The sequence below is a fragment of the Pteropus medius genome, unplaced genomic scaffold, assembly GCF_902729225.1.
Source record: "Pteropus medius unplaced genomic scaffold, Ma_sr-lr_union100, whole genome shotgun sequence".
Classification (NCBI taxonomy): domain Eukaryota; kingdom Metazoa; phylum Chordata; class Mammalia; order Chiroptera; family Pteropodidae; genus Pteropus; species Pteropus medius.
The window spans coordinates 12,578,398-12,606,301 of record NW_024355990.1 but is presented as its reverse complement, the minus strand read 5'-3'; the positions used below and the strand labels follow the sequence as shown (position 1 = coordinate 12,606,301).

The window sequence follows — 27,904 nt, the reverse complement described above, 5'->3', positions numbered from 1 at the left end:
TATTATTGATGACCTTATTGTATCTCTGCAACTCAAATATATAAATTGAACATTTTAAATTAATTTTTGTAATCTTACTAAGGCTTCAAGGGTTACACTTATTATAGAGTTTTTAAAAAAATATACACACATTTTTATAAAAACTAATATTTATTGGAAATGCATCTCTTAAAAGGCTATTTTCCTATCATGTATGCGGATGAATAGCACTTTTTTATTAGAACAAGACAAGTTTCAGCGACACTTTTGTACCTATTTTTATTTCCTTTTTAAAAAAACTTAAGCACAGAGAAAACTTGTTCACATAAGTAGATGAGACCTTAAGAGGTTCGTTATGGATAGCAGTGTCACTCAATTCTTTGAATTCTTTCTGAGTCGTCTAACAGTTGCACTTATTTTAAAAACGATATTTAATGATAACATCTAACGTCAATACACTATTTTTTTTACAGCAAAGAATTGGAAACCATTTAAATGATAAACATTCGGACTCTTCTCTATTTCAAACTCAAGACACGGTAGATTTAGGGCTTGATTAGCATTTGCCTTGGGATCCAGGGCCGGGAAAAGATAGAACGAGAACCGGAAAAAAGTTAAAAAAAGAAAAAAACACTTAGAACCGAGCTGGTCGGGTCTCTGTCTACTGAAAACCAACCCTAGAATTCTGAGCGTTTCTAGAATGGATAGGAAAGCCCGGGAAGGCCAGACAAGCTGGCCTGACCCTGAGTACATTGGTGGGTCGGTGCACAAACAGCTCGTCCGTGGCCTACCTTTGGAATACTGGGAGAACAACTCTCCCGGCTTAAAGGGGGCGTTGGCATGAGTGAAGAGGAAATGTGGTTCCCGTGGTTCCCGTTTGGCTCGCGGGCCAGACTGCCAGGCCGCGGGGCTCAGTGCCACGAAATGCAGTGGGCCCTCGTGTAAGGCAGGATTTAAATTTTTACTCGACAGCGTGAAGAAGCCGCCCGGAATAGCAGCTGCAATGTGGAAGTCAAAGGAGGTCACACAACAGATTTCACTCTTAGAGACTTGGCCTAGAACTGGGAGGCCTGCTGCTCCGCACGCTCGCCTCTTGTCACCCACGCCCCCATTCACCCGCACTGCGCCGTTATCTCCCTGACTGACATCTTTGTCAGCCAATGACCTTTGGAGCTGAGAAAGCGCCAGCCCCTTGGCATTGGGCGGGGCAAGTGATTGGAATGACAAACATTTACACCAATAGAGAGGAAGTTTCGAAAGCTAAGGGGATAATAGCCAATGAGAAGAGGGAGCTGTTCTAAAGGACGTGTCAGGCAGCCAATAGCCGACGCCGCTGAAGGGAGGCATGGCTTCCGTTCTGAGAGGGCGGGGCAGCATCTCAAACGGAAGGTGGTTGTCGTCGGAGCTCTAGCTGGTTTGAAACTGGGGGTCGGGCCCGGCAGTCGTTGTCTGTCGCCGCGGCCCCGCTTCCGGGCTAGGCCGTCCCTGCCCGCCCCCGCCCCGCCTCCCTTCGGACCCCTGGGCCCCAGGCTCGGCTCCCTGCCCGACTCGCGCCCCGCCCGCCGCAGCCCGCTGCGGACCCGGCCCGCACTGCGGACCCGCCGCCGTCACCATGTCCCTGCACGGCAAACGGAAGGAAATCTACAAGTATGAAGCGCCCTGGACCGTCTACGCCATGAACTGGAGCGTGCGGCCCGACAAGCGCTTTCGTCTGGCGCTGGGCAGCTTCGTGGAGGAGTACAACAACAAGGTGGGCCGGGCAGGGGCTCGGAACCCGGCTGGCGGGGAGCGGGCCCCGGGAGCTCCCTTTCCGGGCAGGAGCCCAGACTGCAGGACCCTTTTGCGGACTTAGAAGCACGGGCCTTAGCGCTACGGAGCGATTCCTCTGAGTCTGGTCCTGAGCTCAGAGAGGGGGCTTCGCACTCGTTTCATTTAATCCTAACAGCATTCCTGTGTAGTTGAAGTGTAGTTACTCCTTCCCCCATTTTACTGATGAGGAGACTGAGGCACAGTGTTGTGACTTGCCCGAGTCAGACATCTATTTCGTGGCGGAAACAGGTCTCAAACCCGAATTTACACCTCAAAGCTACGCCATCTATCACTCCTATCTCCCTCCCCTCCTGCCACATTGCTTCAGGTTGGGGTGCGGAGGAAGGAAGGAGGAGTGATGATTGTGAAGGAAAATGCTAATATTTCAGTTGCTGGTCATGCACGCCTGGCCGCGCTGGATTTCTATTAGGCTGTTTATTCCGCAGACTTCCCCGCCCCCTACTCCCACCTGCAGGTACTTTTCGTGGATACTCAGCCCCTCTGCCAGGATTTCCCTTGCTGTCTCATATCCGTCCACTTCAGAGCTATCTTTTTTTGGAAATCTTGGCCTATGGCCTTGATCCCGCTACTTTTTTTTGAATTGAGAAGGATGACACTTGTCATATCTTGTCATTCTTGGCTTCTTTCGTGCTAATACAGATGTATAATCTTGAGTGGTAAGTATCAATTTGCGAGGCTTTCTTTCATAGAAGCACGGGTAGTAGGGGGAAGCTTTTAAGCCAGCAGTACAGTATAAATTTATTTTTGAATATTGTTGAATAAGTCAGTGGGAAGAATTTTTTATCTTTTACCTCTTAATTTCTTCCTTTTGTTGTGTTAGAGTAAACGTTGTGATTGTTAGGGTTCGGAGCAATTGAAAGCCTTGGCTAGTGTGTTTAAAGCCAGTACTCCTGCTTGACACCATAAATACCATGAGTTAATAAAACTGTGTGGACAGTGACAGGCATGGTGCAGGGGGAAAACACCCAGGTAGTCTAGGATTGAGTCCTGTCTGGTCTGTTGACTAGTTGTGGGGCATTGCATATGTCAGTCTTAATATTTCTGACCCACAGTTTGCTGTAGGAAAGGGGTTCTTTTTCACACGTGAAAGTCCTGTAAAAAACATTTGACCACTATAAATCTGTTTATAGTTCTTCAGGAGCACAGTTGTTTCTCTGGAGTTAGGTTTTAACTTTTTGGAATCCCCTTTGAGAAACTGATGAAAGCAAAGGACTCTCATTGCCCAGACATTACACATATGTAGTTTACAACAAACACCAGGGAGTACACACTGATCTTGAAGTCTACCCATTGCCCACAGAAAGCAGAGTCCTGGCAAGACATAACTTTATTTTCTTTTCTCTTATTTCTCTTACTTCCTTATTTATGGCCATAGTGGACAGCAGAGCTGGGAATGGAATTCACAGTTGTGATGTAAAAACCCATGTTAGTAAAATTAAGAGCACTAGAACTATTATTAAGGATACATGTAAAAACCAAAAATGTAAATTATGTCTTTCAAACGGCTTGAGTCTTTTCACACAAGTAGATATTTTTTCCTTGCAGGTTCTTCCAGGGTTAGTCTCATAAGCAGTAGTAGTTATATTTCTAAGAGAGGACAAACTGGGCCACAGGCTGCTAGGAATAACTAATGTCAAACCTCAGTTGCAGGAACTTTACCCCAAAGTTTGTACTTTCATTTAGCAACTGTTCAAGAGCTCCTTTATGCTGGGCACACAGGCAGTGTGGCTTAGTAGTGTAGTGCAAACTAATCCCAGTAGTAACAGAATAAGCAGTTAACTATATCTTAACTCACTTATGTGTTGTAGGTGATCAGTGTCCTAAAACTATTTTTGTGCCCCCACCTATCCAGGACAGGGTTTTTAATGCGTGTGTGCATGGGCATGCACACCCATGGACACCTTTGACAATCAGAAAGAAGCCAATATCCTTTTTTCATAATTACATTTTGAAATGCATAAAATACATAGGATTATGAAGGAAACATTATATTGAATTATAGTTACCAAAAACATTTTTTTAAAAATGATGATATAGTAATGCGTACTTTTAAATTAACTCATTAAATTATATCATCCAGTGTAACTATTACTGTACTTTTGAAGTAGTGATGAAGGTAAACAGCATTTCAAGATGTTTAACCACTCTGATGTGAAAAAAATCAATGATTATATTTGTGACATAGTCACAGGTATGCTGTTGTAGTTGGCCACATTCATTTCTAATTGAAGGAGATGCTGAATTTCAGCTAGAAGTTAGTGAAAGTATGAATGTAATTTTCCAGTTCAAGTTCATAGACCCCAAGAAATCATGCTATAGAGAGGATCTGTGCCTAGAGGCTGGTGGGAAGTAAATCTCATTTTAAAGCAGTGATTCTCAGGCTCAGTTTTGGAGTAACTTTGACATGGAGGTGCCAGAATTAATAATTTGCAGTAATTTAAATATTGGTTTGAATTTTTAAACCTCTGGTTCCTGCTCGCCCTTAATAGTGATTGCCAGCAAAGGAGAAAATAAATGGACATAGCAAATTAACTGACAAAAAAACCCGGAAATAGTCTTTTTTACTGTGGAGATATTGACTATAAGAAAACATGGTTATAATTTTTAAATTTTGTATTAACGTAATCATGTTTTACTATAGTAAAATTCTTTGTAGTTTGATGGAATTAAATCGCTTAGTATTTCGAGAACAGTTTGACTTCCAGGTGTTCCATTGTCTGAATAAATTTGGGAATCATTGCAGAGTCAAGAACCAGAATCTGTCAACTACACCTGGGAAAAAAGTACCCTTATTGGTAATTGTGTTTTAGGTTTTATTATTGTGGTCTCTCTTGGGGGATGCAGCAGCATTGATGTTGGAGCAGTGGTTCTCTAAATTTTTATGTGTCAAATCTGAGAGATTTGCACATTTCTGGGCTCCACCCCTAAAGTTAATAGACCCTCAGGTGATTCAGACATAGGCACTCTAAAATCATTGCCCTGGAATTACCTTGGCATCTGCTTATCAGAGGCAGGAATCCGATTTTTTTGCATCTACAAGCGCCTAAACATCAATTCTGTCCTTTCATCCCATGATAAAAGCTGTACTACCAGATAGCCTCCCTGGATAGCCTAGGTTGAGATCTCAGGCCTGCCAGTTCCCAGTTTTGTGTGGCCTTGGATAAGTTAACTTCCGTGCCTCAGTTTCCTCATCTGTAAAATGAGTGTAATACGATTAAATGAGCTAATCTATGTAATGGAACTCTGCCTGGCACATAATAAGCAACTTGGAAATGTTAGTTATTATTTCATCATCATCATTATTGTTCCCGTAATTGAAATATAATCAAGGAGAATTATATAGGTGCTATGTAAATTTGACTTCTGAATTTTCCAGAGAGGAATCAGGACCCTGGGTAAGAAAGTTACCTTAAAAGGTCATTATGTTCAGTCTTCTGCCTTTTAAAGACCCAGGAGAAAAAATTTACTTGATTCCTTTCAACAAAACTCATTTTGTGGTCTGGAAGCTTCAGGTAGTCAGACTCCAAGTATTATAATATACTAGTTTAAGGCCATTTTCTTTTGTTCTACTAGGCTTAGATGCGGTAACTGATCTAAGAACTCTGGTATTTCTCCTGAGTTTTGACGATATCTGTGGAGAAAGATGGGCAGCAGTTCTTGGGCTTCTAGTCCACTTAGTTTCATGTTCCAGGGTTGGTTTTGAATAAAATTAGTAGGGTGATTGGATTTATTTTGCCCTACTTTTAACTAGCTGACTACTTGTGCTTTAATATTTAGTATCTAGAAAACATTTTTGAGATTGTGAAGAGAGAGACTATAGGTATACCTGATGCTTTCTGAAGAATACTGGTAGTGAATCTAGGTCAGACCACATTGTACTCGAAATACAGATGGGATGAATGCTTGCCTTGTCAGCCTGTGTTGATTCCTCTGAGATTTTTTTAATACAGAATTACTTTAGCTATTTGGTGCATAATGATTTTGACTCCGGGATATAATTTTTCATGTCTCAGTGTTTGTGGCAGCCCTTCGGGATTCTCATTTATTTGCTCATCAATTCAACAGTTATGTATTGAACACATATATATGTTTTAGGCATAGTGATGATGCTTGGTAATCTGTAGCCTTTGTTAGCAGATGTGATATTGATGACAATAAAGAGAAAGTGTTTTAATACACATAAGTATTTTTGATAGATATTTAGAATTTTGCAAATTTTGCAGTGTTCCATCAGTCCCTCACAAGACTGTCAGCAGGGAACTTTAAAACATAAAACTTCTAGTTTTAACTTCCTCCTTTCTTTTTTCTAGACAGTGAGAGAACTAATTCCTCCATAGGACCAACTGGATAAAAGAGCTGCTTCTTTATTGCTTTTTGCCTTAACCCGGTTCACACAGACTTACTGGAGATGTTGTGGTTTGAACAAGGAATGAATCTGCATTCTGTAGGTAGTCTGGCCTGCCTAAGGCTGTGAGGCCAGAGCTCAGTGTTCAGCCTCTGAGCAGAGAGCCGAAGGGGTGCTGTGTCAGAATTCGTCTCAAAGTTTGACAAGGCAGGATCTCTCTGGAGACATTGATCAGCAATAGTCAGGAACAAGCTTGAAAGGAAGACAAATGGAAAAGACCAAAATAAGCTGGTTTATTCTCTTAGAATTTTGCTTCAGCTATTAAGGTTATGGGAAAATATTCCACTGACCGGAGTGGTAAAATGATTTGGATAACTTGGGGTCTTTTAAAAAAATTCCATATATACACATATATATAAATGTGCATTCACCTTCATGTTCTGGTACTAGCACTGTGTGTAGTAAATGGAATACATGGGTTCCTCCCTCGGAGACCTTATATTAACAAGATAGACATGGCATCTTTTAATTTTTAAAAAATACAAGGTATGGGTAATGTGAACGATAATTTATGTTATTCCTGAGAGTAATAAAAGTGAAAGTGAAAAATGTAGTCATGCCTTCAAGGAGTAAATATTTTATGTTATGTATCTTCTCCTTAGGAGACATCTGATGTAGTAATATCCACACTTTAAAAATAAGTAAAAATGATCTTGCTTCACAGCCTTTTCTTTGTAGGGGCATTTGTTTCACGTGTGGGGTAAAGTGTTGTGAAGCGGTAGTTATGGAAAGGCAGTGGCGGTGGGAGATAAGGTTAGCAGGAGGACTGGGAAGATGGGAGGACAAGGCAGATGGGGAAACCTAAATGTTAACAATAAGACGATTAAGTCATATAATTTTTCCTTATGTTCCAACGAGTGAGAATGGATGGCAGTACAATGAAGGTCAAATGGGTATAGGAAGATGCTACAAAAGGGTATCTATGGCTGCAGTTTCAAACTCAGAAGAGCACAGTTTTCCAGGATAGGATTTTGATGGGCAAAATCAATAATCCTTTGTTTGAGACAGTGAGAAGAGGGTGCACAGGCTGGCAGAAGGAGCTTGGGCAAGAGGGGAGCTAAGCTACATAAGGAGACACATAGTTGTGCCATCTTAAGAAACATTAGCTGAGGTAGGTTGAATGAGAGATTAAATTGTGAGCAGCTTGGCAACTCCTCATCTTGTTGGCTGGAGAGATGCAGAGTCTTCACATGTTTCTGCTAACTTGGAACGTGGCCATGACCTCTCTCCAATAGGAGCCTTCTTCACATCATCTAGGAAAAACTTGCCTTATTCATAAAAGAGCCAGCACAGTAGTAATAGAAGGATACTATAAGAAAGGAGAGAAACAATGGGAAACAAGTGGCGGGTAAAGTACCCACACCAGGAAAATGTTTTTACCTCAGCTGAAATTAGGGGCCACTCCTGCCACCATAATGTCAGAGAACTTACGAAAATAAGGAACTCCAAGCAGAGATACAGAAGATCAGGTAAAATAAGGTCTGGTGACAGCAGAAAATGGAACAACAGCAAGTAGAGCCCAGGAAAATAGTGGAAGCTAAAACAAAAATTATTACAGAATTAAAAGCCATAATGGAAAGAAGAAAAATGAATATCAACTGCTGAAAACAGTGAAAGAAAGGGAAGACAGATTGAGAAAATGAAATGGAAATAAATAATTAGAACATAATAGATACAGAAAATAAAGATCTAACTTAGGTATAATTGGTGTCCCTGAAGAAAACCAAAGAAATGAAACAAAACTTGTATGTAGTTAACAACTTTTATAGAAATAAAGATTTGAAGTTATGAGTTCAAACTATATCTCAAAATTGGCACTGAAACATTTCCTAGAGACGTTTCTATAGTTTAAAGAATCTTTCGGACATCCAGGCAAAACGCTTGAGGGAAAAGGAGAAATTGGTGACAGGGTAAGGGAGCAATGTCTATAAATCTGCGACTTTTAGTTTTAGGTCGTGTTACTGTAAATACCCGAGAATACGCTTAAGAATATGTAAGATTTATATGGGGAAAAGTATGAGCTTTTTAAAAGATAACTCAGTTTATAAAAATTGACGATGTATTAAGAAAGAAAATTTTAATTTAAGAGAAATCAATAGATTGGAAAAAATACTACATATCAAAACTTTTGGGGAGATGAGGAAACTAAAGCCCAGATATGCTAAGTGACTTGCCTAAAGTGACATGGTAATAATAGGGCCAGAACTGGAATACTATCTGTCTCCAAAGTCTTAAATATATACTGGTGTCAGAAAAAAAAAATTATGGGACAAAAGAAGTGTTGAAGAACAGTGGGGAACACTTACCCTACCAAATTAGAATAAGCATACTGGAAATGGTATAGTTGTAGCCAGAGGGGTTGGTAAAACAACATAGAATGTTCCAAAGCAGATCTAAATATATATAGAAATGTAGTATATGATAAGATAGAACCTTAATTCATTGGGGAAAAAAATTAGTAAATCGACATAATTATCCATCTGACAGGAAAATTTAGAGCCATCTAATTTATGTCATATTTGAAAATTCCAGGTCAAATATTCAAAGGCAAATCTCACAAACAATAATAAAAGAAAATTGACTAGGAATGTAAAGAGAGTGCTGCTACAATTTTTTAAGACTACAGTAAAAAATGATCCAAATTTAAAAATATGTTTTAAGGGAAAGCAGTACTAAACTTTAAGAAGTAGAAAACAATTTAAAAATCATGGAGGAATTGAAAATGTAGTCAAAGATCTACCTCCAAAACGGAACCATACTCAGTTTTGTGGGTTAATTTAACCAAAGGAAATCTGTAACAAATAAGGGAACAGGAGCCATCTGTAAGAGTTCCTGCAAATCAATATGAAAAAGATACAACTCAGTGGAAAACAGCAAATGTTTTAAGTTGGTGGTTCAGCATTATGGTGAAGAGCTTGGGTTGTGGGATGGGACTGCTTATATTTAAGATGCAAGAAGTTAACCTATCTTTTACTTAGTATCTTCTGAAAGTGGGAAGAGTAATAGCACCTACCTCATGGAGCTGTCGAGGTAATGCATGTAAAATGCATGTAAAACATAAAGCATATTGTTATGACTTGGTCCATCATAATTACTTAGATATGAACAGTTACTGTTACTCAGAAATAAAAATAGTAAACGAATATGCTCAGCCTCAATAGTAAAATGGTGATGAAATGCCTTTTTTCACCAGATTAGCAACAATGTAAAAAGATTTATTATTTTCAGTGTTTTCAAAGGTATGGGGAAATTGACACTCTCATATACTGTTAATGAAAGTACATGGAAGCAACCTCTTTGTAGGCTATTTGTCAGAATCTATTAACATTTAAAATGTATGATGCAACAATTATACTTCTAGCAATCTCTCCAATAAAAGCATTTGCACGTGTACGAAGTATTGTTTATAATAGTGAAACAATGGGAGACTACCACTTTATTCTGTTTTATATAAATATTCACAAAGAAGTTACTTTCTCTTTCATTAAATTTTAAATGTCTGAGTATCTGAACAAAAATTGAGATTTGAGGGGAAATATGATGACCTGCAAGGCTCTTAGAAGTGAGTAGCGTTTTTGCTTCTAGTTTAACCTCACAGAGTTATCTGTGTGGTTACAGGGAGGGATTTTTGTCTTTGGCACTCCCTGCTGTATCCCCAGGACTTAGAACAGTGCCTGGCACCTAGTAGCCACTCAGTAACTATTTGTTGAATAAATACATGAATGAACTATCTGGCTCAAAATCTATGAGGCTTATTCTTTATTCTGCCCAATGAGCCCCCAAATTTAGCCTCTCATCTATTTGTTCCTCCCTGCCCTACCAAAGCTGATACCAATCTAGAGTCTTCCTTCTTTACATATTATTTTCTACAAAGGTCAGAATGTCAACTTTTTAATTCTCTAAGAACTATTCATTTGGTCAAAATCCCCCTGTGGCCATCGCTGTTTATCCCTTGCCGTTCACACTACCAGTCACCAAAGGGCCTTCACTTTTCCCACTTGTTTTCCTGTGGGTCTCCAGGCCAAGCTCCCTGCCTCCAGCTTCTTCCCAGATCCAGTTAGTCCTGCCCAGCATTACCAGGCCTCAGACTCTTACCTCCAAGGCCTCAGAGTCCTACTGCTCCCTTCTCAGACACCTTCACGGGGGAGAGCCCACCGTCCTCAGGTTGCTTTCAGGCTGTCCACCTTGCCGTAGGCACACCTCCCAGCGTCGTCTGCACAGCTCTCTCAGGTGGTTCCTCTCAAACAGGTTTTCTTGCTGCCACCAAGTGGGTCCATTTAGTTTGCCACCTTAGTACATTTGTTCCTTCTGTCCCATCTTCCTGGGATGTCTTCGCTTTTTTCTTTGCCTCCCCAGAACCTTTCCATACACCTTTGATGACTGCTTAGGTTCTAAGCAGTCTTAGGTTCTGCTTAGGTTCCTCACTTGCCCACTTTGATGTATTACTTGTTCCTCTAAACTGTTACCAGGTATTATCTGGGTTATAAATAAGCAGATAATCATATGTTACCTGCAGCATCACTTTATTACTGTGTTTCAGGGCAGTGGGTTTTTTTCCCTTTTACATTCTCTCTCCCAACACACGTGATTTTCGAAAGCCTGCAGGTGCACCGTAAAAATGAATATGTAGATTTAATTTTCATACGGATTTTTTAAAGTCAGACATGGATGTCAAGATCTATAATTATACTTCGAAAAACGCTTAAGAATCTACAAAAAAAGCTACTAAAACTAATAACTAAGTTACAAGATCCAAAACAAAAACCAATTGTATTTTTATGTAGTAGGAATAAACAATTGGAAATGGAATTCAAAAAATAATTCCATTTATAATAGCATTAAAATACTTAGGAATAAAATTAATGAAAGAAATGCAAGACTCTTACATAGAAAATTTTAAAACTTTGCTGAGAGAAAGAAAACCTAAATGGGTGGAGGATTGCTATGTTTAGAGTTTGGAAGACTCGATATTTTTAATAACAGTTTTCCTAAACATTTCTAGATACAACATAATCCCAATCAGCATCTCAGTTTTTTTGTAGAATTTGACAAGCTGGTTCTAAAATTTACAGAGAAAAACAGAGAAAAGCAAATATATAGAATGGCAAAACCTTTTTGAAAAAGAACAACAAAGTTGGAGAACTCACACTATCTGATACGTAACTAGAAAGCTGCTGTAATGGAGACAGTTGGTACTGGTAAATGGATAGGCATGTACACCAGTAGGACAGAATGGAGAATCCAGAAATAGATGCACAAATACATGGTCAATTGATTTTCAGCAAAGAGGCCAAGGTAATTCAAAAGAGAAAGTACAGTCTTTTTAATAAATGATGCGGGGACAGGCAGTTTTATTCACGTGTTAAAAAGTGAACTTCGATTCATTCTTTGTATCATATAAAATTGTGTGTCATAGACCTAAATGTAAAGCCTAAAACTATAAAACATTTAGAAGAAAACAAAATGTTTGTGACCTGGGGTTGGGCAGTGGTTTCTTAGCTAGGACACAAATGGCATGAGCTATAAAAGAAATGTAAATTGGTGTCATGAAAATTTTTAATTTCTGTTCTTCAAAAACGTTGAAAGAAAATGACTGAGCAGCCATAGTCTGTGAGAAGATACTTGCAAAACACATAACCAGGGACTTGTACCCAGAATATACAAAGAACTCCAGAAACTCAATAAATAAAACAACCCAGTAAAAATTGAAGTGAAACTATACCATATGATACTATACGGGTGGATACATGTCATTATACATTTGTCAGACCTATAGATTGTACAACACAAAGATGTCTAGACTATGGACTTTGGATGGTGGTATATCAGTGAAGATTCATCAGTTAGAACAAACATACCACTTTGGTGCAGGTATTTTGATAGCGGAGAAGGCTGTGCATGTGTTGGGGCAAGAGGTATATGGGAACTCTCTGCCCAATTTTTCCGTGAATCTAAAAAAAAATTAAGTCTATTTTTTAAAAGGACAAAATACTTGAACAGACTTCACCAGCGAATAACTGCAGATGACAAATAAGCACATGAAAAGATGTTCGGTATAATTCTCAGTTACTAGAGAAATGCAAATTAAAATACTACTACACATATATTAAAATGATTTTAAAAAAAGCTGGCAATACCAAGTGCTAACAAGGATGTGGAGTGTGCGGAACTCTCATCTGTTGCTAGTGGGAATGCACAATGACAAAGCCACTTAGAAAATGGGTTGGCAGCTTGTTTTTGTCTTTTACTGAAGTTAAACATAGAATACGATGCAGCAATTCCACTCTTAGTTGTTTACCCAAGAAAAACGAAAGCTTGTCCAAAAAGAAACTTAGACACGAATGTTTATGGCAGTAATATTTCTAATGGCTGCAAACTAAGAATAACCCAAAAGTTTATCAACTGGTACATGAATAAATTGTTGTGTGTCCATGTGAAACAATATTATTCAGCAATAAAAAAGACTACTGATATAACATGGATGAATCTCAAGAGCATCATTCTGAAAGCAGGTCACAAAAGACTCAGTACTACGTGATTCCATATACAGTATTACAGAAAAGGCAAAGCTATAGATCAGAAGTTGCCTGGGGCTAGGCATAGAATATTTACTGCAGAGAAGCCCAAGATAACTTTTTGGGAGATGGAAATGTTCTATATCTTAATTATTGTGAGGTGTTACACAACTGTATACATTTGATCATATCTTTGTTCCAAATCATTGAACTGTGCACTTCAAGTGAGTGAATTTTATTGTATGCAACTGAAATAAAATTGTTAAAATGACAGGAAGATACTTGTATCTAAGACTGAAGTCAGAAGGAGGAGTAAAAAGAATGCTAATCATCTGCGTATGGTTAGTGCTTATCCTCTCATTATGGAGCTTTACCAAAAATTTCCCATTCTGTATTCCAATTGGTCGAAGTTCATAAGCAAATGTATACTGAATGGCATTTCCCATTGATCCAGATTGAGTTTGATGGCAAAGAATGGAAGTCAACATTGGCCCAAAACTGACTCAGAAAAAGTAGCCAGAACCAGGAAGCTTTCTCATCAGTGGTACCCCCCGCCCCCTTTTTTTTTTTTTGGCCAGTTAGAGTGGTTTGGGCTCTTGAATGCTGGTTTGACACACCTTTATATGTAAACACGTTACTAGCCAGTGAGAGAGGGTGGTGGTCAGTTTGCACACTTAGCTTTTTAGGTGAGAGTCACTCTGTTGTGGGACTGCACGCAGGGTGTTTGATGTTCCTGGCCCTGGGCACTGAGTACCCACAGCACTTCAAGTCGTTGGGGTAACTGAAACCACGTGTTGTCAGATCCCTCAGGTGTGGAGGGAGGTGAGACCCACTGCAGAGATAGTGTGGTTCTGTGGTGCTGGGTCAAGAGTGCAGGAGTTGGAGACAGAAAACCCGCATTCAGTTTTTGTCTCTGCCTCTTCCTGGTTTTGCAGTGTTGACTGTAACTCAACCCCTCCGAGTCTGGGTTTCCTCATCCGAGCAGTGTGATGATTGGACTAGATGCCCTCTCTCTCTAATAGTTCTTGACTCTGCAGTTAAGTGCAGTGCAGTGTCAGGACTTCAGTCACTGACCAGAGGTCTGATGTGTTTGACATTGCTCCGAAAAACACAAATGTTTATGGGGCTCAATTTTGGTGTGTTCCAGGTTCAGCTTGTTGGTTTAGATGAAGAGAGTTCGGAGTTTATTTGCCGAAACACCTTTGACCATCCGTACCCCACCACAAAGCTCATGTGGATTCCTGACACAAAAGGCGTCTATCCAGACTTACTGGCAACAAGTGGCGACTATCTCCGTGTGTGGAGGGTAAGCAGATGCTCAGTTAGCAGCCAGACGAGTGGGCTTTCTCCGTGTCAGCTGTTATTAGCAGCACAGAGGTACGAAGAACAAACTGGGGTTGGAGGCAGCGAGTGTTGCAGCCCAGGAGCAACAAATGGTAGTGTATCTGGAATGACCTTGCTTGGCTCAGCAGATTTCCTAAAACCCAGCCAAGATTCCTTGAAGTCCTACTGCTGGCTGCAGGCAGCTCTAGAAACCCAAGGCTCAGTTAGCCTGATAAAACCTTCCGTGGGGATGAGGATGCTGGAGGCCTCTTATTCTCTTTACAGACAAAATGTTTTTGAGCAAATTTAACAAAATACCAGACCACTGATTTTAGTAAAGTATATGTGCGGATTATGGAGCTTCACCGCCACCCCCGCAGCCGAACTCATCATCAGCGTCTCCTATAGCCTGGAGGTGTAGTGCCCAGCCAGGCAGGGTACCCAGATCCTGGGTGGGCAAGATGAGACCTCCCCTCTAGAAAAATTTGGAAAACAAAGCTGGGCAGAGGAGAAAGCTTGGAAAGAAGTAACATTCAGAGAGTTCTTCTGGGTTTTATTACTCTTTCTGATAAAAAAAAGTTCTCTCCCCTTACTAAGGTATTGTCTAAACAGGGCTATAAAGGTTTTTTTTTGTGACGGTAAGACTGGCTGATCTTTAAAAATTATTGCTTTAGGTTGGCGAAACAGAGACCAGGCTGGAATGTTTGCTGAACAATAACAAGAACTCAGATTTCTGTGCTCCTCTGACCTCCTTCGACTGGAATGAGGTGGATCCTTATCTTTTAGGTAAGGGAGTAAAGGAGTGTGGATTCCAGTTTGAAGAAGCAAAGATAGACACTTTCTCAGATATAACACTCGGCCAGTTTTTAACCAGAGTCCTGAGGTATATGCATCATCCTAGAATGGGGCCAAGTGGGAAAGAGGCTAAATATGGAATGTGGTTATTAATTCCTCGTATGGATTGGAGCTTCCCATGTGTATATATCTTGTCTCTTTAGTCAGAGTCTAAGATTTTGTGGTAATGATCGAACACTTGACTCTCTTTTTGGCTCTCCTGGTACCCATTCCTATGCTAGGAAGTGTTTGTGGCATGTGGTCTCCTGGGCTGAACTGAGTAGGCACAAAGAGAGAAGCTTGCACAGGAACCTCACTCCTGTCAGCTACTGACTTGCATTGGTTGTTTCCAGGTACCTCCAGCATTGATACAACTTGTACCATCTGGGGGCTGGAGACAGGGCAGGTGTTGGGGCGAGTGAATCTTGTGTCTGGCCATGTGAAGACCCAACTGATCGCCCATGACAAAGAGGTAATCATGCTGTTTTGTTCCTCTTCTGCTTTCCTCAGCTGCCTTCTGTGCCTTCAGTGTGAGGTCAGACTGTCCTCTCACTGTTTTGCAAATGATGTGGAAAATCGTAATGCCGATGTTGTGTCTGAATTGAAAATAGTAACGTGTCAAAACAGTGGAAAATAACACCGTTGTAAAGGAATGTGTTTTTTGGGCTCCCATTAACAACTTGTTCTATAGTCTTGTTTTTCTTTTCATGCTGGAAACTGCTGTTTTTTAAATAATGAACTCTCTTACAGACAAACTTGGACCTGAGGTGATTAAAAATTAATCTTAGAGTAACACTTATCTTGAAATATATTTGCTTTTGGGAGGAGGAGAGGTGGTAGGAGGGAGGAGAGTAATTTCCTGGCAGACAAATGTAATTCATCAATTTTTCTCTAAACTTGTTTTATGAAATTCTACTATGTTTACTTAATTCTTATACTTTTAAAACTATTTGGAATTGAATATGGTTTATCTTGATGGTGATGTTTCTCCTGTGTTTATTGCAGAAGCCGTGGGAGCTATTTGTGATTGTGGTTTAATCAAAGCATTCTGAGTGATTTTGGAAAATGGTCATAAATCTTTCCCTCCCAGAGCCTCTGCATGCTCCTGGTACTCTGATTTCCTGTGCGTAGTGTTTCCTCATCTCTTCTACCTTACTTTGCACAGTGAGGAGTATTAATATCTGTACAGATAAAAAGGATGCCTTCACCTTAGGTCAGAAACTTGCAGTTGTCACAGAATGGGAAGTTGGTGACCAGGTTATCGCTCTTAATAAGGGATCGTTCTTTGGCTTTCTGTGCTCTTAAGGGTAAGATCTGTTACGAGACTGCTGGATTTGGCTGCTGCTGAACCAAGGGGCAAAGGAAGAATTTGCCTGCAGGGAGGACCAGTAGCGGGGGAGCTTGTGGAAATACTCTTGGCATCAAGTGGAGCAGGTTGCTACATTACGTGACAGTTTAGCCTGCTGTCCTCCGCCTGGGTCCAGTCCAGGAAACCCATTTATATACTCCGCCATTTATATACGCTAAGTATATAAATTGAAGGGATTTAATCCAGGGGATTGCTTACACAGATGATGGTAGAGCTGAGAAACTGCACCGGCAACCGGTTATCTAGAGAAGAGCAGCAAGAAGCCATGCTGCCTACAGGCCAGAAGGGCCAGGGGAGGAGGCAGGGTCATTAGAGCCCAGGGCTGAGTTTACATGGCAAAAGCTAGAACTGTGGAGGGGACACAGCCATTGCAAGAGATGCTTCAGAGAACAGAGAGAGGGAAGGAGAAATACCTTAGCTTCTCCCTACCAGAGGGAAGGGCCAGGAATGGATCTTAACAGCAAACAGGCACTGGACCAGCACCCTGGTCTTGAAGAAATGAACCCGAGGATAGTTGCTCTGAGAGAAACAGTGATACCTCCTAGTAACTTTGCTTTTTCTCAGTCCACCTCTCTCTGTTAAAGTAAAGACTTGTTTGGAGGTTTTCGTTGCTGCCTAGCAGGTTGGTATGGAGGAGGGTAGCATATATCTGGAGATTGTCACCTTCCCTTAGTTTATGATGAAATATACTAGCAGAGCCCTGGTAAAGGAGCAGTCAGTTAAAACTGAGAGGGCTTTACACACTCAGCCACATTGCCCATGGCACCTCATTGCTCAGCGGTGCTGCCGAGCCGGCCCCATGGGGTGCTCATATTGCTATACATGACTCTGCCTTCATGCAGCTGGACAGTGCTGGACAGAGCCTTGATTTTCCGGGCTTTCTCGTAGTGACCTGCTCAGTTTCCTCTTGAATCATTCCTAATTCTTACCATAGAAAGAGAAGTCTAATTTCTTCATAGCCAGAGAAAAAGGAATTTATGAGGTTGAATAGAAATAGATGCTCATTTGGCAAGTGTCCCTTAGTAGGCAGAACCTCGAGAAGGCTGGACTCATGGTATTTAGTGAGCAGTTCCACTCATGTCTCTCCAGAAGTCAGCTTTTATTAATCTTGAGTCCAAAAGATGGGTTTTGTTTTCCTTTCATTTGTTTTTCTTTTTTAGTTTGTCTCTCTCTCTGCTTGTCTGGCTCTGGCTTTGTCTCTCTCTGTCCTTTTCTTTCTCTGAAGCTCTCTGCCTCTGTTTTCTCATAGACATTAGTGGTGTGCAGTGTTTGCAGCAATAAATAAAAGCAGAAAACTGATTCAGAGCCTAAATCGATTCACTTAGGAATGCAGACCAGCTAGGAAAAGAAACAGAACATGTCCTAGGACGAGAGAGTGATCCTAAACCTCTTTGTGAATATAGGAACACCTGAGCCTCCCATGATTCAAAACTGCTACTACCTCTTTCTTACAAATGAATCTTAGGTCCAGGTTTCACAGCAGAACCAGCTTTGCTGCTATTAAATGGCCACAGGAGAGCTGCTTCCACCTCTTAAATCGATGATCTTGGCCTTGATGTGGTCATGATTCTGCCTCTGATGACACACAAATGAAAGCCACCAAGGCCCAGGAAATAAATGTCTCGCTCTTATATTGTGGCAGAAGACAGCCACCGACTGGTTTCCGCTGAGTCTGTCCAAGCATACAGAGTACTTGCGCAGTTACTTGTGCTCTGTTGGTCAGCAGGGTATATGCTCTTTGTTTTATCACAGGGGTTGGAAGAAGAGGACTTGGAAAGTGGAGATGTGGGAAGAAGCCAGCCAATTTCTATAGCAGAATGATCTTCACTCTTTGGAATGTCATTGATGTTAGAGCTCTCAGGTTCCAGACTCACAGACACTGTTTGGCTTTATTTACCTCCTTTTGTATCATGAGCAGGGTTTATGAACTAGGGATAGCAGAATTCCCTGCTAAAGGAAAAGCAAGGAGGTAAGGGATCAGAATCTGACTGAAGCGTCTTATTCACCAACAGGTCTATGACATCGCGTTTAGCCGGGCTGGGGGTGGCAGGGACATGTTTGCCTCTGTGGGCGCTGATGGCTCAGTGCGGATGTTTGACCTCCGCCATCTAGAACACAGCACCATCATTTATGAAGACCCACAGCATCACCCACTGCTTCGCCTCTGCTGGAACAAGCAGGACCCTAACTACCTGGCCACCATGGCCATGGATGGAATGGAGGTGAGCACCCCACTGCTACCTAACTCCAGCACTGCTTGGTACATCTAGAACAGTGGTTCTCAGCTGGTGGCTGTGTTCTCCCTGGTGGATCTTTGGAGACAGTTTTGGTGATCCCAACTCGGGGAAGGGGGCGGTGCTACTGGTATCCAGTGAGCAGAGGCCAGGGATCCTGCCGAACATCTTACGGTGCACAGGACAGCTTCCCACAAAGAATTATCCAACCCAAAATGTCAATAGTCCTGAGATTGAGAAAACCAAGGACAATGTGTTAAGAACTTTTAATGCTTGGAGAGTTGGAGTCAGAGCCAAGAAAAGCAGTATCTAAAAAGTAAACCAAGTCTTATGCACTGATGCTGCTGAGTGAAGAGACAGGCAGTTTCCCCCTTCTGTAGCTGAGACAGATTCTTCCAGCTTCAGCAAACTGACATGAAAGTGGCAGCTCTCTGTAGCCTCTTACTGGATAAAAGCAGTAAGTTGTAGGTAGAGATGATGCAGTGATTAACTTGATTTTGGGGAAGCCAGCACCTCAGATTCCTTACATTCCAAACGCTGCTTTGGGGATAGGGTAGGCTCTCATTCTGTCCCACTGAGCACGCACAGAATCTCAGCACATGCACCACGGGACTTGGTGCATTATCCAAATCCATGTTACCTGCTTCTGCACCTCCCCTTCCTTATCAGTCTAAAGACCTTGTGTTGCTTTAGGTACAGACTATAAACTACCTATGTCTTCTTGGTTTTCTTTTTTCTCAACCCAGTAGCTATTTTTGGGACAGGGACCCTCTGTATCAAATAGTCTTTAAATCCACAAATGAAGAAGTTGTGCTTTAGAAAAAAAATTTTTTTCGTGTGTAGTGTCTTTTTCTTTCTTTCTTTTTTTTTCTGCCACACCTTGATATTCCCGGGCCTTTTACTTGTTATTTCTGCAGGTAGTGATTCTGGATGTCCGAGTTCCCTGCACACCTGTCGCAAGGTTAAACAACCACCGAGCATGTGTCAATGGCATTGCTTGGGCCCCACATTCATCCTGCCACATCTGTACTGCAGGTAATCATGGTGGGGGGAAGGGGGCAGCCTGGGGAGTTGTAATCCTTACTATTTTCCAAGGATATTTTAAGAGATTTACATAAAGTAACTCAATTGTGAGAGCCTCCACCACTTGTGGAATTGAAGCAGTCCAAATTTCCAGAGGATCTTTGACCCTCTGTGATATCAGAGCCCCTTCCATATACTATTTACATCATGTATGAGTTGTAAGCTTGTGTCTCATACTGTCCCCCTAGAAACCTAGGCTGACTGACATAGGACTCAAGAACATGGAGAAGAGGTCCAGTCTCTCTTAGATGTAACAGAATCTTTGGGACTGCCAAGATTGACATCTCCCTTGGGATATAGTGAACTTGCAGTGAGCTCTGGATGTTTTGAAGGGCCCTGTATAGCCTGGCCTGGTCTATGGTGTGTGATTTGTATCTTTCATTTCTCCATTTGCCTGCTCAAAAAGAATACTCCTTAAAAATATGCTGGCTGTTCGTGTACCTTTATTCTAGAAATAATGTCTCATTAAAAATTAAAACTACAATTATGTAAAATAGGAAGGTGAAAGTCATCTTTTCTCCTTCCTTTCTATCCCATGTCCACCTCAGTCCCACTCTCCATAGGTGACCTCTAACAATAGTATGTGTGTCTCATCCCAGACCTTTTTACGTGGGTATACGCATACACATGCAGCCCAGTGTGAATGTCTGTCCCTTTGTTTGACACAGGTGGGCTTCTGCTCCAGCCCCATAGTATTCCTCTCCTTTTTCAGTGCCTCGGTTTCTTTCTAACATACTTTTTCCTCTCCTCACTAGTCAGTACTATCTTTATATTTTGTTCATTGTGGAGCCAGAGGAACAATATAGCTTTGTGGGGTTTTTTGCCATTTCAGCAATACTTTTAAAGGTTTGTGAAGCTTTTCCTGTTTTTGGCCTTTGCTCATGCCTGTGCTTCTCACTGAGGAGCAGTTAGGGGCCTGCTGCTTTCCTCTGCACGTTACTTAGGTTATGGTCTGACTTCTTTGTCATCACCCTCTTTCCCCAGGGTTGTGGGTAGGAAGGGGCAGGAGAAGGGAAAAAAAAATGAAGGTGTTGTCCACTGTTTGTGGGGAACAGGAGCAGCCCCCACCCCCAGCAGAAGGCCATCATCTGCTCCTGGCACTGCCTCCGCCTGGCTCACTGCTGCTGCGTGGGTTGCACCTGTGTGGAGTCCTTTCGGTTGAAGGAGCTGTTGCTGAAGAGAGTGTATGGTTGAGCCCTGAGGCCAAGGAACTTGGTGCTTTAGAGATGCTGCGTGTTTAAAATGGCTCCCCAGTTCTCTTGACACAGATCATTACCAGGAGGGCATCTCGCACCTCGCCCAGGTTGTGCGCCGTGGCAGGAGGCCAGTGCTGACTGCATGAGCCTGGACAATTAGGGTTTAGTTTATTCAGATTCCCTGTGTGTTAGAGACAGGCTGCCACATCAGGATGGGCAGGTGGGATTATTAATGATATTAAAGGTCCTTGCCCTTTTTTCATCTCTTAAATTAAGAACTTATTATTTTGATTTTAAGAATAATATGGCCACATTATAGATCACTTAGGAACTAGAGAAAGGTAAACCTAACTCATAACCTTACCATCCTAATAGTACCGCTGTTCTCATTTTGATGTGTTTCCTTCTAGTCATTTCTCGTGTGCTTGTATATTTATTTAAGGTGATTGCCTTCTTCTTGGTGTTTCCCAGATCCCTTTTTTTTGGAAAATTGTTTTTAATACCACATGTCCATTCACATAGCACTTTATCTCCTTATCTGTATAAACACCTCAGTGAAGTATAAATGTCCATAAAATGGGGAGAAATTCCATTAATTTGAATCATCAAAAAGGGTTCTTTAGTCATTCAAGTACTTTAAGTAGCTGAAAATGTCATATTTTGGGATCAAATTTATCCCATCCCATTGTCCTTTCCTGGTCCCTACCCATCTAAGATGACAGGTGTCCATCTAAGTTTTGTTCTGCTGTGCTACAGTGAATGGAGCCCTGGGACGTCCACAGGCCTCACTTTGAGTCTCGGCTCTGCCACTCGCTGGCTGCTTAGCTCTATGGTTTGGGGCAAGTACTTTAACATTTCTGAATCTCTTTCCTCATCTATAAAATGTGGGTTTAAGATAAAGTCTCTCTCATTGGGGTTTTGGTGAGCAAATGTTTTGTAAACTGTGGCTACTACCACCTCCGCCACCAAATGCAGGAATCATTGTACTCATTGCTGGAGATTTGACCTTGCTTGCTGGCTTTCTCTGTCCCTAGCGGATGACCATCAGGCTCTCATCTGGGACATCCAGCAAATGCCCCGGGCCATCGAGGACCCTATCCTGGCCTACACAGCCGAAGGAGAGATCAACAACGTGCAGTGGGCCTCGACTCAGCCTGACTGGATTGCCATCTGCTATAACAACTGCCTGGAGATACTCAGAGTGTAGTGTTTGTGGTGCCATGCCCACGAGGCAGGGGCTTGTGTGTTTCCCGCCTCTGCCCACCCCCAAAGTAAGAAGAAACATGTTTCCGGTGGCCAGTATGTCTTTCATTGCTTTGCACCCACTGTTACCAGAAGCTGCTCTAGGAGTACCTGGCCAGGCACCCCATCACTCTCTGTGCCGGACTCAGTGCTGTGTGGCGCCTCCTCAGCCTAGGGCTGAGTTTTAAGATTTTTCTCTCCTTTCCTCTTCTCTTTTGGTTTCTCAATTAAAATTTTCTGTTTATTTCTTTGTCAGCCGTTGTGTTAATGAGCATTACAGGCACTGGCTGTGTTTGTATTCATCTGCTCCAGATGTCTGTCTGTCTGCTGCCCAAGGCAGCAATCTGTGTCCATGTTCATGTTAGCACTTAAGTGGGAACAAATGCCAATTTGAAGTTGTCTTTCCTCCTATTATCAATGTCTATAACAAATTTCAACTTTGTATATTTTTTATCTATCAGGCTAATTTTTTTATGAAAAGAATTTTACTCCCTGGTTTCTTCCTTTGTTTCATAGCCCTCCCTGTCAGCACCTTCCTCTGCCTTTGACCCCATGAGCAGTTTGCCTTCTTGAATCACTGCCTGAGCAGAACGTACCTGACCGGGAATTCCAAACCACCCTGGTGCTCTGAAGTCGGCCAGCTCTCACACCTTTGCTCAGCCTGGCTCTTCTCAGGGGCATTCTGGGCTTCACAATAGCCATGTGAAGCCTTCTGATACTCCCTGAAGTACTTCTCTCCAACCCCACTGGGACCTATTGGGAATGTGCTGGAGCTGAGATAGACAGGCTGATGGGGATACCTGACTTGAGGGGCATAGTTTCAGGAAAGCTGAGCTTAGAATATATTTCCAGTACATGGTTTCAGAGTCTGTTTTTCCCTCCAAATGTAAGCCTCAGGCCATTCGCTTTCATGTCTTAAATGATAGGTAAGAATGATCTATAAGCCAGAATTCAGTATCTCTTTGTTTAGTTTATTGTGACTGGTATATCAGCCACTCTTGTCGACTGAGTGCTCTGAGGTGAGGGATTCCTGCTTGAGAGGCACACAATCTGTGCATCTAACCCTGAACAAGATCTCCTTGAGTGTGGGGGACTGTCAGCTCTTGTTAAGGGAGGGACTGATAGGTTGTGATGACCCCAGGTCATCAAGTAAAAATAGCTACAAAAGAATCAGAGATCCCAGGGTCAGCCAGGTAAGAGCTCTGCACACACCTGCCAACTGCCCCACCCCCACTTTAGGTTCTGAGCAATATTGGACTTGTAGGCTGCAGGTGTCTTGTTTCCGTTACGTAAATGAGTTCCATGGAGGGGACTTGTGTGTGATTCTGGTGATAGATGAGTTCTTGGGCAGGATGAGTTTGAGACATGCTGAGTCCACGCAGGAGTTTGCCTGGTTCATCACGCTCTGCCAAGCGCCTGAAGGTCTCTGAGACCCTCTGAGTTGTGAATCTGAGTAGGAGAGTAGCAGACATCAAGGCACGTGGTTTTGTCCACTTAGGCTCTCACTTGCTCTTGAGAAACAAAACAGTTAGCTTTGCTCTTCTGGGCCCTTTAGCTCACTTGGTTGAGTCTTCCTTTTCAGAAGCAGATGTATTTGTATCCCCAAAGTCATAGCTCGGCTTTACTACACAGGGGCTTGTCCCAAAGCAAATGGCTCTTTTTTTAGTTAGGGTATTTTCTCTTTTTACCTTTTTACTTTTTTTATTCTGATTTGGGAGCTCTTTGGCCATCTGCCAAAGGTTTACCCTCTTGCATTTTCCACCAGATTTGCCCTGTGTCATTTGGAGATATAAAGTGAGCAGTTCTTGGTCCAAACCCTCTTCTGCTTGTAATTGTGTTGGATGATTCAGGGTGCTTCTCTCAAGGGTAGCACGTCTACATTGATGGTTGCTTGCTCTAGGAGGCCATCAGTTCCTTCCTGTGGAACAGGGTCTGAAGTGGAGGGCAGAGGGGCAGAGCTTAACTATACTGAGTTCTGAGTTCAGGTTCCTTTCCTGATCTGCACTTAAACCTAGTCTGAATGATGAGAAGATTAATCAATTGGAACTCAAAAACAACATGAAAAAAATGAGTTAATAGTAATTAGGATATATTTAGGTAAAGTTGCTATTTACTCTGGAAACCAACAACTTTTGATTTATTTTTTTCCTTGCCCCGTGGACTCCCAGCCCTGTCACCCTCCCTAGGCCATACAGTGCAGTCCTCCTCCTGACATCCCACTTGGGGCCCAGGTGGGACTCCCAGTCTCCCTGAACACACACACACACACACTCACAGTTGTTGGGATGCTGGTGTTTGGAGGTCCCAGCTTGTACTCTCTCTTTCTGCCACAGGCCAGATGGCCTCATGGCTGAGGAAGGGATTTCTGTAGTTTCTGGATTCGGGAAGGCTCTTAGTCAGCCGTGTCCTGAAAGCAGAGTCTGTTGTAGGTTGAAGAGCAGCCAGAGAGCATGGATGGGAGGTTCTGGATCGGCTTTCCATGAGTGTGAGAAGAGCAGCTGCTGAGAATTCACTGGTAAGGCCGTAAGGCCACAGTAGCACCGCTAGGCTTGGCTTGGCTGGCGGTGGCCGTTTGCTGTGCTCTTGGCCTCCTGAGCTGAAGCTGCCTTTTCCTTGTCTGCTCTGAGGGGAAGGGGAGGGAGGTGTTGAACAAATTAGGCCTCAGGCTCCACATGAGAGAGCTGGCGAATGGGTACGAGCCCTTCAAGAGCTTGAGTGCTTAACACTTAGAAGAGTCGGAAGCCTCTCCATCCAGAGAGGGATCCGGCTGCAAGGTGAGGATTCGAAGGGGGAAGATATTTGACAACTAGGTGAGAATTTCTTACCAGACCCAGGATCGGATCTCAGAGAACTGGTTAAGATTTGGGAAGAAAAAGAAAAAATTGAGACTACTACAAGGTTTTAATGATAGTTGTGGTTGAAATTTTAGAAGGGGATTTAGGATGCGGGAGAAAATCAATGGTAAATATTTCTTGAGATCAAAAGAGAAAATATCAGAGGGTAGTAATGGCCTGAGGTGGGGAAGCATTCAGGCTGTCTGCCGTGTGGCCATGGAGTGAGACTGTGCCCTTGGCCTGTGTCAGTCTTCCTGGACCATTCATCGGCTGTCTGTGATGCTGGGTAACTGTGGGGACAGGATGACAGCTCAGGGCAGAGGAGCCCCTCCCTGCAGCAGTGCAGCCAAGGGTCATGTTGGTGGTAGAAATCTTCAGGTCTTGGGAGTCCTGCGATCATTCCAGACCAAGGCTCTTCCTGGTGGCAGGTTTGTAGAGAGCAGAAGAAGCAGAGGTTGTAAACAGTCATGCTGACTCTCCCCACCCCCTTTTCTCTTCTTCTTTCCCACTCTAGAACTTTCTGCTGCAACCTACGCCTTGAATTCCTAGGGTGTAAGAAGGTATAGGAGCTGCAGGGTTTTCTGAACACAGAAGGGCCAGCCCAGTACCATCTCTCCACCTTCCCCAGCTTGAGAATATGGCAGCTGCTTCAACTGCCTGGCTTGGGCTAAGAGAGACCAAGTAGAAGGCTCAAAGCAGACTCTTTACTCTCCGCACTTCAAGAAGCCAAAGGAGGGTCATGCTTGGCATTTCAGTTGGGTTTTCCCTAGGAGAGAAGCTGAATTGAGCAGTCACTGTGAACTCTGGGCCAAGCTCTCTGAGAATCGTCTTTTTTGTACTGGCTGAGTCAGCTACTGAGAGTGTCTCATGTCACAGAGCCTTGCCCACCTCTCCTACATGCACCTTCTTCTTCTCCCACAGTTATCATTGCTGCTAATGGTCAAAGTCAAATGTATGGCCACACAAGATGGGCCAGGTCCTCTCAGGCTACTTTCTGGATGTTATTTTTTGAATATTGAAATGTGCAGGTGCCTTCCCAAAAAGGCTTGGACTGGTATATTGAACCAGAAACAAATAAGCTAATGAAAGTATCAGTTCGAGAAAAAAAGATGTTGGCAGTCTGTGTAACAGCTAGAAAACGTATAAGTACCCACCTTTGGGACAACCCAGTGAATATGAACTTGTGATATCTGCTAGTTAAAAGATATGTTGTCACCTTGGGTTGATTGTGGTATACAGTATGTAAAGAAACTTGTTGAGCTAAAGCTTTGACTTCTTTGAGTCGAATATGAATCATTTGCTTTGGTTTCTGTGTATTTCATGACTCCCCCCCGTCCAATGTCTTTCCATTCCTCCTCCCCCTAGTGTGAATTTGTAGCATGATTGTACAAACCTCTATGTAGAAAATGGAGATTTCTTGTTCTCTGAAATGTAAGCTCTAGCCAATCGGTCTCTGTCCCCTTTAGCTTAGTGTGTCTGAACTTACTTTCTTGTTATATATTTAAACTTTTCTCTATACTCTAGGTTTTGTGGCATCCCATGGTCAGGTGGAGAAGAAGCTGCCCCTTGCAGATCTGTACTGTAACCATTTTTCTTTTTGAAATATTATTGCACAGGACTGATTGCACACAGGGCTTGTAATAAAATTTTAACACTGTGCTGTGAAACCACGATGGTAAATCCCCCATCGAAGGCTACTTCAAAGGCGCCTGAAAGTGGGGTGTTATATCTATGGCTTCATTTCTTGTTTCCTGAGTATATTAAACCTAATTTTTGCCCTTTCATTCTGTTTCAGCCTCCTGTATAAGAAGTACCGTATTTTCTGCCCATCATACTTTGTAATAAAACTTGAACATGTATAGATTGACTGAATTTCTTCTTGTGATGAATTCAGTTCTTCCCAGTCTGCCACTGCAGTCATGTTCCAGAGACACTGGCTGGGGGGGATAAACTTCACTCCAAGCCCATCAGTCCATCACTATCTGACAGCCTGACTCGTTACCTTTCACAAAACACAGAGAACCCACTCAGTGCCAGGGAACATGACCCTCAAGATGCTCACACTCTACCAGAGGAGACATCCACATAAATACATACTGGCAGTGCTGTACAGTAACAGGTGTGTTCCGGCTTACTGGTGGCCCCAAAGAATCACCTATGACCGGGTGGGAGCCAGAATGGGTCAGGGCAAACTTCACAAGATGGATGCTTGAACTGGGTTTTGAAGGCTGAATAGGAGTTCTCTGGGAATCAGGAAAGGCATTTAAGGCAGAGAAAATATCCGTGTACCAATCTATAGAGGCGAGAGAATGTGGTCATATTTAGAGAATTACACACTGATGTGGAGTTTTGTATGGGGAATGGTGGGAAGTGTGGCTAGAGAGGTAAGCGGGAGCCAGGTCAGACAGAATCTTTTGTTCTGTATAGAAAGTTTAGACCTTACTCCTGTATTTGGAAATTTTACATAGAAATTATGCTCAGGATTATATTTTAGGAGGCAATGAAGAAAGTGCCTCCGAGGGCAGGATGAGACAAGGAGTCAGTTCACTTGTTAAAGTGAGGAGGGAGGAAAAGCCTGAACTACGGAGCAGCAGGGAAGAGCACAGGGCACAACTGAAGAGAATGAAGAGGTGAGATGATCAGGATTCAGTAATCTATTGGCTGTGAAGGATGACAAGGAAATGGTAACTGCCAGATACTGTGGGTTTGGACGCCAGGCTCCGATGTGATGCCTAGAGTTTCCAAGTCCAAGCCAGTCTCCCAAGCCTGTGCCACTTGCCAACATGGTAGCATGGGAAGGCGCTCCTGTCCCCACTGCTGTTTGAAAGCTATGAGCCCTGGATGAATACTCCCCTCATTTGTTTTTATTGTCGGTCTTTGTTCATGTTAGGCCATTTCGAGGGAAGAGAAGAAAAACAAAATGTGGTTGGTCCAGTGGGCCAGGACTTAGTGTCTGCCATGGTGTCAGAAGACATGGAGCTGGGGGTGGCAGTGGGTCTGTGAAGAGAAGTATGTACTCTGAGGGTTTAAATTTTTTGTGGCCAAATGAGTATCTGCTGG

General features: G+C 42.6%; 1 protein-coding gene and 1 long non-coding RNA gene across 3 annotated transcripts; both read left to right on the top strand.

The window, feature by feature from the left end:
- The first annotated feature begins 1,379 nt into the window (after positions 1-1,379).
- DCAF7 (DDB1 and CUL4 associated factor 7) lies at positions 1,380-26,716 on the top strand. Of its 2 annotated transcripts, XR_005652180.1 has the most exons (8): positions 1,380-1,729; positions 13,877-14,035; positions 14,727-14,838; positions 15,240-15,358; positions 18,268-18,477; positions 19,407-19,524; positions 21,803-22,039; positions 26,640-26,716. XR_005652180.1 is itself a non-coding variant. In XM_039859860.1 (7 exons), exons 1-7 carry the CDS (start codon positions 1,592-1,594, stop codon positions 21,973-21,975), a joined length of 1,029 nt encoding a protein of 342 aa, XP_039715794.1. In that variant the 5' UTR covers positions 1,396-1,591; the 3' UTR covers positions 21,976-26,711. The 2 variants fall into 2 exon arrangements, 1 of the variants encoding a protein (XP_039715794.1); XM_039859860.1 differs by having other exon boundaries at positions 1,396-1,729; positions 21,803-26,711.
- Positions 1,846-9,607, top strand: LOC120600345 (uncharacterized). Its single transcript, XR_005652181.1, has 2 exons — positions 1,846-2,465; positions 6,120-9,607. It is a non-coding gene; the product is annotated as an uncharacterized LOC120600345 (long non-coding RNA).
- Positions 26,717-27,904: the final 1,188 nt, after the last annotated feature.

Coding starts and splice junctions, on each gene's coding strand:
- DCAF7 (XM_039859860.1), top strand. CDS start 1,592: ATGTCCCTGCACGGCAAACGGAAGGAAATCTACAAGTATGAAGCGCCC. Junction 1,730..13,876: donor TGGAGGAGTACAACAACAAG/GTGGGCCGGGCA, acceptor GGTGTGTTCCAG/GTTCAGCTTGTTGGTTTAGA. Junction 15,359..18,267: donor TGATCGCCCATGACAAAGAG/GTAATCATGCTG, acceptor ATTCACCAACAG/GTCTATGACATCGCGTTTAG.